Source organism: Mytilinidion resinicola (assembly GCF_010093595.1).
Source record: "Mytilinidion resinicola strain CBS 304.34 unplaced genomic scaffold BDZ99scaffold_1, whole genome shotgun sequence".
Classification (NCBI taxonomy): domain Eukaryota; kingdom Fungi; phylum Ascomycota; class Dothideomycetes; order Mytilinidiales; family Mytilinidiaceae; genus Mytilinidion; species Mytilinidion resinicola.
In genome coordinates, this window is record NW_022985437.1 from 3,312,114 (window position 1) to 3,325,429 (window position 13,316).

The 13,316-nt window shown below is 54.1% G+C and overlaps 5 protein-coding genes across 5 annotated transcripts; 2 read left to right on the plus strand and 3 right to left on the minus strand.

Annotated features, from left to right (window-relative positions):
* Positions 1-1,941: 1,941 nt before the first annotated feature.
* On the plus strand, positions 1,942-6,750 carry BDZ99DRAFT_432192 (uncharacterized protein; the record flags this gene model as incomplete). Its single annotated transcript, XM_033717321.1, has 13 exons — positions 1,942-2,387; positions 2,488-2,798; positions 2,850-3,007; positions 3,069-3,371; positions 3,432-3,585; positions 3,812-3,867; positions 4,013-4,174; positions 4,447-4,530; positions 4,610-5,147; positions 5,204-5,427; positions 5,477-5,613; positions 5,663-5,846; positions 5,909-6,750. 13 exons carry the CDS (start codon positions 1,942-1,944, stop codon positions 6,644-6,646), a joined length of 3,495 nt encoding a protein of 1,164 aa, XP_033584941.1. The 3' UTR covers positions 6,647-6,750.
* Positions 6,751-6,943: 193 nt separating this feature from the next.
* On the minus strand, positions 6,944-8,101 carry BDZ99DRAFT_565517 (uncharacterized protein; the record flags this gene model as incomplete). Its single annotated transcript, XM_033727484.1, has 1 exon — positions 6,944-8,101. The coding sequence occupies one exon, from the start codon at positions 8,099-8,101 to the stop codon at positions 6,944-6,946; it is 1,158 nt and encodes a 385-aa protein (XP_033584942.1).
* A 331-nt stretch (positions 8,102-8,432) lies between these two features.
* On the minus strand, positions 8,433-10,046 carry BDZ99DRAFT_457543 (uncharacterized protein). Its single transcript, XM_033718702.1, has one exon. It carries the CDS (start codon positions 10,034-10,036, stop codon positions 8,570-8,572), a length of 1,467 nt encoding a protein of 488 aa, XP_033584943.1. The 5' UTR covers positions 10,037-10,046; the 3' UTR covers positions 8,433-8,569.
* A 142-nt stretch (positions 10,047-10,188) lies between these two features.
* Positions 10,189-11,643, plus strand: BDZ99DRAFT_565519 (uncharacterized protein). Its single transcript, XM_033727485.1, has 2 exons — positions 10,189-10,700; positions 10,832-11,643. The coding sequence occupies exons 1-2, from the start codon at positions 10,511-10,513 to the stop codon at positions 11,488-11,490; spliced, it is 849 nt and encodes a 282-aa protein (XP_033584944.1). The 5' UTR covers positions 10,189-10,510; the 3' UTR covers positions 11,491-11,643.
* A 357-nt stretch (positions 11,644-12,000) lies between these two features.
* BDZ99DRAFT_373587 (alcohol dehydrogenase GroES domain protein) lies at positions 12,001-13,104 on the minus strand (the record flags this gene model as incomplete). Its single annotated transcript, XM_033714881.1, has 2 exons — positions 12,001-12,185; positions 12,255-13,104. The coding sequence occupies 2 exons, from the start codon at positions 13,102-13,104 to the stop codon at positions 12,001-12,003; spliced, it is 1,035 nt and encodes a 344-aa protein (XP_033584945.1).
* Between the last annotated feature and the right edge of the window lie 212 nt (positions 13,105-13,316).

Sequence of the window (13,316 nt, forward strand, 5' to 3'; positions counted from 1 at the left end):
GACGTTCTCAAAGAGGTGTACACATATGGGCGAACTATGGTTTTATATTAAGATCCAAGTAGCCTCCGATGTTAGGAAGGTAAAAGGGGCTAGTAGAGCCATGAGAGTAGCAAACGATACCGGTTGAGCTGGCCTGGGGAGTTTATCTATTGCTCAAAACGACGAGATTATGTCTTTCCTAGGATTCTGAAAATGTATCGAGCCACCGTCGACATTAGCAAAGAAGTGTACACCGATGATTGATGTTGTCATGCAGGACAAGATCGGTCTTGGAGGTGTATATCATGGCTCAGAAATGGAACTCTTTGACAGATCGACGACGTTATTGGGCGGTATCCCAGGCAGGATCCAAGCGCTATAGGTGATGTATAGCTTCTAGAGTCGTGATTTATGCGTTGAGATATCGGAAGTGACACAATGCTGACCGAGGTGCTTCCATCCCGATAGAGATCTGCATTAAGTCGTACTTATCTCGGTGAATCATAATTCTCATAACTTTGATGTCGCCGCTGCACACGCGAACAACCATATGAAGGAACCCTTATTATTGGCGGAAGATAAAGGAAGGCATGTAGACGATTTGAACGTGCGAATTGAGCCTTCGATGCGAAGTACGATTCTTGCGATATTAATAATGCGCCTGCAGGTGAATAGAAATATGCGAGACACTCCTAAGACGTGGAAAGACGGGAGATGACTGATGCGAAGCTCATGGAGCGGTAGATCGTTGTTCAAAAAGTCGGAACTGTGTGACTAGTTGACATCGCCGTTAGGAATCTTCCTTACTTCGGTAATATAGAAAGAGAAGACGGGAACATTCGAGACATAATCTATAGGTTAAGAAAAACAATGCGTTTAGTAGGCCGAAAGCATTGTTAAAGACAATCTAACAACCAATACGGGACTAGTACAGGGGAAAGTCATAGACGGCAGCATCCAAATCTATAGTATGACGAGTCCTTTACACGCCGCTGTTTTATCTATCGCACCAGTTCAGACCCGGCTAACACCTTCACAATGAAGAAATTCTTTCTTAATATACTTATTTGAATTTGGAGCTAGTATAGAAATTATAAGCATGGTTGGATGAGCTCGCAAAAGTCACAACATGGTATTTTTATCTACCTCCACAAAGTACGGTTCCCATACGTTAGCTTGCGCTCTTTGGTAATGTTTGGGAACGATTGGTCTAGAATCCTTTCGTGCCGTAAAAGCGGGAGCTAAGAATCGGCGGTGTGGTTGTCGTTAGCGTACCACGGAACTGCTGATAACGAGGAACGCCTTAGGCCTCATGACTATGACCGACGACCGACGACCGACGACGACGAGAACATCACCAACACCCCCTAAAATTCCAAAATCTCGAATAAAGAGAAGTATATTGTTTCAAACGCTCAGATTGACTTGACAAAGATGATTGCAACCTTTGAAATGGCTGCTCAACCCAAGTCTTGGCACTCCCACCCACCCCCCATGGACCCCAACAACGACGACAACACACGCCTCATCGCGAGCGGGGTCTCAAATTCCCCTTTCACCATGTGGATACTGTTAGTCAAGTCCTGGACCGCGTGAGGAGGTTATTACGTACGAATTGGGACAATTTTTCCCCGTGGAGGGTGAGGCCGGAATTATTGCTATCAGGAGGCCGGAACGGATCCGGCCTCGCCATATAAGCAGAAAAAATGTCGGTGGTTGAGCCGCCACAACCATCTTCTGCGAATACTTTGAAAGAAGAAGATATTCTTCGTCATCAACCGAGCTATCTTTGGAAACTTTTTTGAGATTGCCTTTGCAATTGGAGGGTGAATACATCGCCAAGCCTTACCGCTCCCGACATTACTTCCTCTTTCACGTACGTACCTCGCCGTCAGTCTCATTTCTCTATACCAAAGCGTTGCCTACAGCTCTTACTCACACCCCTCAAAGGCTTCCCCAACTATGGCGCCCCTCCCCACCTTCGATTTCAACGTCATGACAGACCCCCGTCCCAAAGACACCACCCTCCCCGCCTTCATGGTCTCCACCTCGCGCGGCTTCCTCCCCCGCACCGACCCCATCGTCCACCTCCCCACCGAATTCGCCCCTCTCGAATCGCTCTTGACCCGCATGCCCATCGTGACGGCTTCCGGCTCACCGGGCCTACTAGCCACCGGCGCCCTAGGCGCCGCAGTCCGCGACGAACTACCCGACCTGAGCAACGCGATCGAGAAGTACCGCGCCGACCTCCCGCTCATGAACGCGCTGTACCGCGACTACTCGTTCCTCGCATCGGCGTACCTGCTCGAGCCGTGCCATCTGCGGTTCATGCGCGGTGAGCCGTACGGGTTGGGGCGGCAGGTGCTGCCCGCGGCTATCAGTTTGCCAATCGTGAAGGTTGCTGAGATGTATGTTCTTTTGTATTGTTGTCTCAAGTTTCTTTGTCGTTTCTTTTCGCTTGGAGGTTGGCTTGGGCGTCGGTGGATCACGTGACTGACGGGTGTGCAGTGCGGGCTTCAAGCCGTTCATGGAGTATGCGGGCTCGTATGCGTTGTATAACTACCGCCTTGAGGATCCGAAAGCGGGATTGGATTATGATAATTTGAGACTCATTCGGGCGTTTGAGAAGGGGTTGGATCCGACGTCTTCTGAGGCGGGCTTTGTGCTTGTGCATATTGCTATGGTGAAAAATTCTCCGAAGTTAGTGCGAGGGACTGTGGATTCGTTGAACGCGTGTTTGGCGAAGGATCGGGAGGCGTTTAATGAGGCGTTTAGGGAGGTCGTGGCCGCGTTGACGGAGATTAACGAGGTGATGAATAGTAAGTTCCGATTTATTCGTTAAATGGTTAGCAGTATACTGACGTGTCCAGTTATGTGGAACAAGAGCAAACCTGGCAGCTACACCTCCTTCCGCACCTTCATCTTTGGAATCCAGAACCAGTCCATGTTTCCGAAGGGTGTGGTATATGAAGGCGTGCGCGACGAACCGATGGAGTTTCGTGGCGAGTCTGGTGCGAATGATAGCATGGTACCATCTCCCTTGCCCTGCCCACCATTCCGACCTTTGCAGCGGATACTAATGTGACCAGATTCCCCTCTGTGACAACCTCTTGCAGATTACTATGCCCGAGACACCTCTCACAGACATCTTAAAGGACTTCCGTGCCTACCGCCCGGGCAACCATCGTGATTTCCTGGTCGCTGTTCGCGATTGCGCTGAATCTGCTTCTCTGAAGAAGTTTGCACTCGCGGATCCATCCAGTGCAGCATTGTACTTGTTCGCGCTGGATCAGGTGCGAGACTTCAGGTGGCGGCATTGGTGTTTTACTAGAGAATATATTCTGAAGCGGACGGCGCACCCGACCGCGACCGGTGGAAGTCCGATTGTTACAGTAAGTGATGAAGAGAAGAAGAGAAGAAGATGTTTAGTGAATTGCGCTAATGATTTACAGTGGCTACCGAACCAGCTTCAAGCCGTGCTTGCGCAGATGAATGAGGCCGCAGGTTACTGCAAGGGTGTTACCGGCGTGCAAGACGTGATGGACGTAGCGGACGCTCAGGCTGGAAGTTTGAGGAAGGAGGTTGCCAAGTACTGTGGTGAGAGGGGTGTCAAGGCTGGATGATTATACGATTGGCACAGCTCAGATGACTGTATGAGAGAGAAGACAGAGTAAACTAAGATAGATAGAATGGATAATAGACAGGCTAATACTTCCTGATACATCGTCTGAGGATTGTCGTATCGAGAATAGCTTGCAGGCCAGGCAGCGATGAGGCCGAGATGGATAAAGATGAATGATAGGTCCAATCGATGCTTGCGGATGGTGTTGAGTCAATGATTCCAGCAACCGCCCTTCCGTCGCCGCCCTTTTCTTCCTACGCCCTTCTGTCATGAAGCTGTGTAGAGCATGCTCACATCTCAAGATCCGGTCGCATAGCCCTGGAGCACAATTCATCACGTTGTTGTTGATGGTTCTGCAGATGGAATTGATGGAGGAGACGATGGAGTTTCTCTCCCGTCCGAACTCCGCAGCTGCAAAAGCCTCCTAATTCGCACGGCCACAGCAAATGCTCAACAGCTTTAATGCTCCTTAAAATCAACAAAACAGATAATTCTAAGCTTCAAACACATTCTCATCTTAACCTCATCACCTCAGACTCACTTCAAATATTACTCACACCCATTCCTCTGACTGTTCCAACCCAGCCGCGCCACACAATCCCTGCGTCATGCTTTCCATCCACTATGACTCGCAATCGATAAGCCCCCATCGCCGTCACTTAAACCTCGCATCACGCCGCGTCCCATCCCAACTCCTCACCACCGCGCCCCACAGCCATCGCACCACCCCAATGCCCACCGAATATAGGCTCATGGACAGCTCCTTCAACACCCGGATACGCACGACAACTCTCCGACGTTGTTCACGCTTACGAGGGGGGCGACGGACGCGCACTTGAGGCGAGCACACGGTACGAGCGACTATGGCGAGCAAAGCAAAAGAGAAGGAGATGAAGCAGAGTGCGGGTGAGAGGCGGAAAGGGGAGTCGGTATGTCTGTAACTAGCCAAGAGCTTCACGAGTTGTAAAAGAGGGACAGTGCTAATAATGTGTATTTGCTATTCCCCAGGCCCTCTCCGACTTCGCCGACTTCGTCCAGAAACAACAGGCCCTCCGCCAGCCCCCGGGCACCGCTCCTGCTTCTGCGTCTAAGAAACCAGCGGAAATCGAAGAGCATGATGAGCTATCTATACTTGATACCCTCAATCTCGCTGATTCCGCGCCCCGCGTGCACCTTCGCGCCCTCCTGCTCTCCGCCCCAGAGGATGAGGAGTCTACAACTGCCCTGATAGGGTATGTGAAAGGACGGTTAGTTGAGGGACATGGCGAAGCGTTGTTTGACCTAGGGTTGGAGGACAATGGGGACTCGATGGAATTTACGAAAGATGAGTGGGGGAAAGCGGTGCTGAGAGTAGAGGGGGCATGTGAGGCTGTGAGAGTGGACTATAAGGTACTCATGACACGGAATGTGGGAGAGGAGGGGGAGGAGGTGGAGGTTGGACCAGGGGCATTGAAAGAGAAGGGGTGTTGTGGGAAGTTAGTGCTGAGGAAGAGACCGGAGAGTGTGGATGATGTTATTGAGACGAGGATAGCTGTGGTGGGAAATGGTGAGTTGGTTTGCAACGAGGCGGGCCTCACCGAAGAGAAACTAAGATGGAAGCAGTCGACGCCGGAAAGTCCACTATGCTTGGCGTGCTGGTCAAAGGCGGCCTGGACGATGGGAGGGGAAAGGCGCGAGTCAACCTGTTCCGGCACAAACACGAGATCGAGAGTGGACGGACTAGTTCCGTGGGCATGGAGATCATGGGCTTTGATAGCAAAGGCGAGGTTGTGACTTCGAATGTCGCGGGGAGGAAACTCACTTGGGAGGAGATCGGGCGACGCTCTGTAAGGTTATTTATTCCGATATCGAATGAAGTATACTTACACTGCCAAGGCCAAAGTCATCAGCTTCACCGATCTTGCGGGCCATGAGAGATACCTACGGACTACCGTCTTTGGCTTGTTGAGCAGCGAGCCCAATTACTGCTTGCTCATGGTCGCTGCTAATAACGGGCTGATTGGTATGAGCAAGTGAGTCAATCGATCTCATCCCTTCATGATCCCGTCTGACTATGAGCAGAGAGCATCTCGGAATCGCCCTAGCCCTCAACGTCCCCGTGATGGTCGTCATCACCAAAATCGACATCTGTCCGCCCCAAATCCTCGAGCAGACCATTACGCAAGTGACCAAAATCCTTAAATCCCCTGGTGCCCGGAAAATCCCAATCTTCGTGAAAAATCGCGAAGAATGTGTTAACACTGCCGTAAGCCCCTCTTCTCATCCCCTCTTTCTATCTACCTACCCCTTTACTCATTCAATTTACAGACTCAATTCGTCTCCCGCCGCATCTGCCCCATCTTCCAAGTCTCCAACGTCACAGGCACAAACCTCGACCTCGTCCGCACATTCCTCAACATCCTCCCGCACCACGGCAACTACAACGCCGACGCCGCCCTCGAGTTCCACATCAACGACACCTTCTCCGTCCCATTCGTCGGCACAGTCGTGTCCGGCGTCATCAAATCCGGCGTCGTCCACACCGGCGACACGATCCTCATCGGTCCAGACTCGCTAGGCCAATTCACGACGACCAAAGTCCGCTCCATTGAACGGAAACGCATTCAAGTCCCCGGTGCTGCAGCGGGGCAGAGCGCGAGTCTGGCGCTGAGGAATGTGCGCCGGAAAGACGTGCGGAAAGGCATGGTCGTGCTACATAAGCCGGAGAATCCGGCGCTGAATCCGAAGGTATACCGCGAGTTTATCGCTGAAGTGCTCATTCTCTCTCACGCTACTACTATTAAGACGAAGTACCAAGCTATGCTGCATGTCGGCCCCGTAAGCCAGACCTGCGCTATTATTGATATCGATCGCAGCTATATCAGGACTGGAGACCGGGCGCAGGTCGCGTTCAGGTTTGTGCAGCGCCCGGAGTATCTGGCGGTTGGGGATCGGATATTATTTAGGGAGGGGAGGACGAAAGGGCTAGGGATTGTGAAGAGTTTGGGGTACGATCCAACGAAGCCGCTGAATCCGAATGCGGAGCCGGGGACGAGGGAGGTATGAGAGACGATATGAGGTGAGAATACGAGGGAAATCTAGGGATGGAGGGATGTAATGATAGTCGATAACATATGAAAACTCAAATACATGAGATGCTTTTACGATATCCAAACAAAGGTACGTTGTAGGGCTGCATACGGCGGTGTCTACTTGTGACCAATCGCAGAATCATCACAAGTTAATTCAGGGGTCATAATCAATCAATGGATCGTGCCATTCGATTCGTAAGTTATAGTAGTCCAGACAGTAGCTCCCTTACGCCAATCCAACCCCACTCCCGCATAGCCCTAAACCCCACCCCTATCCAACAATATACAGCAAATCAATGAACTCCCACGGGTTCTCCGCCACCACCTCCCCAATCTCACCCTCCCTCTCACCCTCCTGGGTACTCTCATCGCCTTCTACCTCCCCTAAGTCGTCAACATTTATCACACACCACAATGGACTCGGCTTCCTCTCCCACGCCCGCACCCTCGCAAACCCCCTCGCCCTAATCTTCTCCTCCCAGCTCCAAACAAACCATTCTCGCGCTTTATGCTCCGCATACGGCCGTAAGAACGTTCCCTTCTGGTACCTCATCGTCTTCGGCAGATTATGCTTCCGCCTTAACATCTCCTCAATCTCCCGCACGCCCGAGTCGCGCAGCTGTCTCTTCTCTCTAACGCGCTTGAGCGCCAGATCAAACTCCGCCTGCTTCTTGATTTCCCGCATCACACCCGACCCCTTGGGGCCAGTCTTACGCCGGCAAGCGGACGGAAAACGCACGGTCGAAAGTCGGCGATTTCGAGCATCCCTATTTCTGTCGTGTGACATTGAAGTGGAAATCGGGTCCGCGGCAGAGGCCTTCTCCCACCACACCCCCTCCCCCCTCGCCGCCTCCAACATGCCCATAACCCACGACACATCTTCCATCACCTCGACCTTCTTTCCCGAAAGGGTGGCGCAAGCTAGACACCGCGTCTCCTCTACCACACCCACAACTCCCGGTTCTTTAGGACAAAGCGGCGCTTTGTGCACCCTGTCCCACTGCTTCTCGGCCTCTTCCCGCGCACACCGGCGGTGCTCGGCGGCGAGGGAGCTCTTAATCGCCTGGATGAGACCTAGCCGCGCGTGGTTCCACGCCAGGTTCCGTAGAGAGGGTGGTAGGTGAAGGCCGCCGAGGGCATCGAAGCGGGCGCTTGCGAGGTCGTACAGGCGCAGGACGGTGGACATGACGCAGGGGGTGCAGGAGCGGGTTTTTGGAGAGGCGGAAGGGTGGAGGGGATGGCCGCAGACAGTTGCTTTTTGAGTGGGGTGATGAAGTTGTTTGGGGGTGGCGAGGTGTGTTGACGGCGCGCGTGGTTTTGTAGTGGGAGTCGTAGAAGGTGAGTTTGGTGGCGCTGATGCTGCGCAGGGCGGGGCGATGGTTTTAGAGAACTGGAGTTTGGTCGCTGGATGTGGTGTTTTTTGGGGCATGGTTGTAGTGTTGTGGGTTGGCTGGTAGTGATGTGGATGTGGTAGTGAGGGTCTGATATGTTGGTGATTTGGGTTTTGTGGTAAGGTTGTAGTAGAACACGACGGGCTTTGAAGGCGTGGGTACGTCCTGATGGTGTGGGGTTGTAGATCGGGAGCGAGATGGCGGTAGAGTACGGGGAGGTGTGGCGTTTAAGTAAGCGAGTGGTGCGGTGAGAGGCTGCCTAGCTCGTTCACCAATCTTGAAAGTAAGGTCACATTGTTGACGAGTCGAACGGCCGGAGCGCTCGCGAACTCGTCTCAGCTACGACACGGCGTGCAATGAAACCTATCATGAGCAAAGACAATGAATTTAGCTATGGAATCGAACATGCGGTGAATTCACTATACCTGAGACCGCGTCCATGAGATGGTTTGAAGCGACGTAAAAAGTTCGAACGTTATTCAAACCTACTCTCCATCTCAGTCACTTCAGGCCGTCTTCCAGATCGGTCGCTCTCCATTGTAGATACTATGCCCCTCCGCTTGCATCGCCTTACCCGGCTTCGTTCTAAACCAGACCATGAAATGCGTACTGTGACCCCATTCGTCACACGTTAGGTGCCATTTCCCATGTGCAATGGCGTACCCTAGCTCCTCCTGGATTTCCGCTTGGCCGTAAAGATCCACAGCTCGCCCTTCGTCGCAAAATTTCCATTCCTCACCCTCGGGACCAAATCGAGGGATAGAGTCATTTTTCGTGCGATGTTCGCGGTCGTACTCCGGAAAGCACTTGTGTACAATCTTATCGGACGGTATTCCGGGTTGGGAACCAAAGGCTTCTAGTTCATACAAGTGAACTGCCCTCAGCGACTTCATGCCCATGATGGTGCGGAAGATGCCATGCCAGGAAGCATCACTCCTATAGCCCCAATGAAATTGTGATAAAACAAGAGTTTCGAGTGAGGGAGAAAGCATTTTCAGAAGCGCATTCAAGTCCTTTTCTTCCGGCGCGTAGTAGAAATCGACGACCAGGCGGGTGAGATTTGGTAGATTGCCTTGGCTGAGCAGATGTAGGGAGTTGACCCTGCCCTGCCCGTCGTGAACGGCGTTAAAGTAGTGCTCGATGATAATTTGCTCGAGATGTTCGGGAAGAACAGGAAGAAACTGCTGCAGCCAAGGGAGGGAAAAGCGATGCTCCCATCTCAGTAGGCTGATGTGAACGGCGCGAAGGAGTGGGTGGACGGCTTTCCAGTCACGACTATCCAGGTCAAATGGTTCTCTTTGGGGGACTTCATACTTTTCTACGTGCGGATCCCGGGCGCAAAGGTGAAGGTCGAGAAGCGGCCTGCTGATTCCGCTGGCGCGCAGGGCTTTAAACACAACGCCAAATTCGCGATAGGCGTGATCGTTGTCGTAATTGTGGAACTGTTGCAAGACTTTCAGAGTGCTGTGGTCCGCCTTCGAAGGGCGAAAGTAGGTTTTCTTAATCTCTTTTGCGCCTATGCTGAGCTTTGGCCGAAAGTACGGGTCGTAGCACATCTGACCCCAGGGTCCCACGCGGATCCACCGTAGGTTGGGTAGGCTCGCAAAGATAGCGGCCAGGAGACGGTGGTCATCCCCTCTGCTCTCAAATTCGTTCTGGGCCGCGAGTCGCGCTTTGTAGGACGTCCTCAAAGGCTCGACCGGGAGGTTGCTGCTGAGTCGTTCTGGGCCGATGGTGACATCCTGAACATGTTGTTGCAGTTCCTCTCGACCTGCAATCTCTTGGATAGCGTTGAGACTAGACGGTGATATCATTGCTGAGACGCTGTGGAGGTATCTTGAGCCGAAGATGTAGATGCTCTTCCGACGCAGCTCGCGGGAGGCGAGCCGCAAAGCTCGCAGGTCTTCCAATGTGCCATAGAGACATACCTCTTCCAAGAGCTCTTGTGGAAGAAGCTCTAATGAGGAAGTCATCCTGGTGTTGTGGTATTACAGATGGAAGAGAGATGAGTGCTGACGGATGGACGTTGTGTACAATGGTGCCCAGGATTCGACACTAAGCCTGAAATGGAGGACGACCTAAAAATACCCAGCCATACATCTTGCATACAACTAACTTTAATGTTACTTCTTGCTTGCATATATAGTTACCTCTCGTAACCTCGCGGAATGATGATGGGTGTGTTTGTCCACGTGATCTTCTTCCCCACTATACCCCGCGATTTGTCCAAATCGACAAGGGCCGCATCTCTTATGCCACTGCAAGTCCCAAATATAACTTCAACCTTATCCTGAAATATCAATGACCTCTGATAGTATCCACTAAGAGCACCTAGAGTTCATAAGCTCTATCTACACCCATCACTTTCATTGGCCGCTTCCCTAAATCCTTCCAAGGTCCCAAATTAGACCCCTTAATCCCTCAACAACCATCTATCTACATCCACCATGTCAAGTACACCCCCAACCCTTCTCGCCCTTCCCGCCGAACTGCGGAACCAAATCTTCTCCTACGTCGTCAATGGTCCCGATTTTTCCCGCGATGGTTTCCTCCACCGCAACCGCCCCGGCGGGATCTATCTTGACGACGAGCACACAGTTACCACGGCCCTTTCCATCCTTCTAACCTGCCGTCAATGTACGTGAGAGCCCAATCCAATCATCAACCCTTCTCAAAAATACCCTGCCCATCAATCCTCACACCCACCTTTCATTTCCTTCCAACTCTTCATCGCGAACCTTCATCAGCTAACCCCCCTCGCACCCCAGTCTACCACGACCTCGCCATCCCGGCCTACACCCACACGCACTTCCTCACGCGCGACCTCTACTCCCCGCTGCCCTCGCTCCTCCTCCCCCTCCCCGCGCCCCTCATCGCCTCCATCCGGAACCTCGCGTGGGTAGTCGGCCCGCGCCAACTCCGCTCGCTGGTGCAATGGCGCGCGCACCCCTTCGACGTCCCCATCCCGGACGGCGCCGTCGACCTCGCCGTCATCCGCACGCTGCGCCTGGACACCCTGACGCTCGTCCTGCACGCGAGCAGCTACACGCACTACGCGGCCGACTTCACGGCCGACCTGGTCGGGCTGCTGCGGCGGCTGCGGGGCGTGCGGCGGATCGTGTTTGTGCGGAACCGCGCGAACGTGCAGGGCGGGTTCGGGACGTGGTTTAATCGGCTGGTGGGGCTGATGCTGAAGGTGGACCACAAGGAGCGGTACGATCGCGTGCCGCCGGCGCTGGAGCGCGTGTGGTGGGAGTGGGGGTTTGATGAGGTGGGAGAGACGTTTGAGATGGTGGCGCGGGCGCCGAAGCCCGTGATGGGGGAGGAGGTGTATATGCGGATGGTGAAGCCGCTGGTGGATGGGTTGATGGCGCGGATGGAGCGGGAGGAGTGGGAGGCGGATCCGAGGGCGCGGAATGGAGTTTGAGAGGTTGTAGGGGGGTATGTTGCACTGGAGTGCATTCGCTGCGCTGACGTCTCGTTCAACGGCATGGTGTCGTCAAAAATGATCGAATGGCGCACTGGCGTTGGTTAGTCTAGTGGAAAGGTCCCGCTTAAGATACTTATATACGGGGATCGGATCCTCTGCTGCAGGATTGAGTGTATTGGGTACGTACTACACAGTACCTGATTGCTGTGAGATTCCAACAAACACATCACGTGATGACTCACAAACGACGATTCTCAGCATATTCGCTTTGGTTCATCGCTTCGGCCCATGGATAGCTTCTCAGGTCTCTGTACGAGGCATTCATTTCTGCGCTCCACCCTTTAGAATCTAGTCACCAGGTACCGCCGTCTGGGGCGGCCCAGCAAGCAGGTTTCCCAAGCTTTCAATTCCTATTCCTCTTATCGTACACGGCCGATTCCCCAACCGAAACCCACTCCGAACATACTCCCAAGTCCAGGAGCCGCAGCATATCCTCTTGCCCGCTCTTTACATATCAATGATAACCTTGAGCGCCTTATTCTCCGCCGCCGCCTGGAACGTGCCATACGCCTTCTCCATGTCCTTGAACGGGAACGTATGCGTAATCAGCTTGTCCGCGGGCAGCTTCTTCGCCGCCAGAAGCTTCAGCAGCATAGGCGTCGTCACCGCATCGACCAACCGGGTCGTAATCGCTAACCGTCGCACATTAGCATAGATGCCCCTCCTTCCGCCTCACCAAGAAGCAACAGGGCAATACTCACAAACGTTCCGATCCCACAACTTCTCCAAGTGCAGATCCGCCTTCACCCCATGCACGCCCACATTCGCAATCACGCCCCCCGGCGCAACCAGCTCCTGACACTGCGTAAACGTCGCCGGGATCCCCACAGCCTCAATCACGGTATCGCACCCCTTCCCCTCGGTAACCTCCCTCACCAATTCCTCCGCCTGGCCCGGCGTGCCCGTGAACTCCGCGCCAAACGCCCTCGCAACCGCCAACCGATTCTCATCCGGGTCAATCACAATCAGAATCCCGGGTGAATACAGCTGCGCCGTCAACAAGGCCGCCAGCCCCACCGGCCCCGCGCCCACCACCACGACGCTGGCGCCGGGCTCGACCTTCCCATTCAGCACGCCGCACTCGAACCCCGTCGGCAGGATGTCCGACAGCATGACCATCGTCGCCGGCTCGACGCCCGGCGGGATCTTGTACAGGCTGTTCTCCGCAAACGGGATGCGCACGTACTCGGCCTGCGTGCCGTCGATCGAGTTGCCCAGGATCCAGCCGCCCGACGCGCAGTGCGAGGGCATGCCGCGCCGGCAGTACGCACACGCGCCGCAGGCCGAGATGCACGAGATCAGCACGGGGTCGCCGGGCTTGAAGGCGGACACGCCGGCGCCCGTCGACTCGATGACGCCGACGCCCTCGTGGCCGAGGATGGTGCCGGGCGCGCACGTGGGCACGTCGCCTTTGATGATGTGCAGGTCGGTGCCGCAGATGGTCGAGTGGGTGACTTTGACGACGGCGTCGGTGGCGGCGCTGGCGGTGGGTTTGGGGCGCGTGGTGAGGGAGACGCCGGCGTTGGGGCCATTGTAGACGAGGGCGTTCATCGTGGATAGGGTGCGTGCGGACATGGAGAAGGATTTGGTGGGGAGGGGCGTGAGCGTGGCATGTTTGGCGGTGTTTCGCAACAGCGTGAAGGCCGAGGACCGAGAGAGCATTTTGATATTGAGAGGTGCAATTGGCATTAGTAGACGTGAGGTCGTTGAGGTAGGACGATGCAGGCCAAGGAGAGGTGTGCGACGGCGCGCGTTGAGGGGTT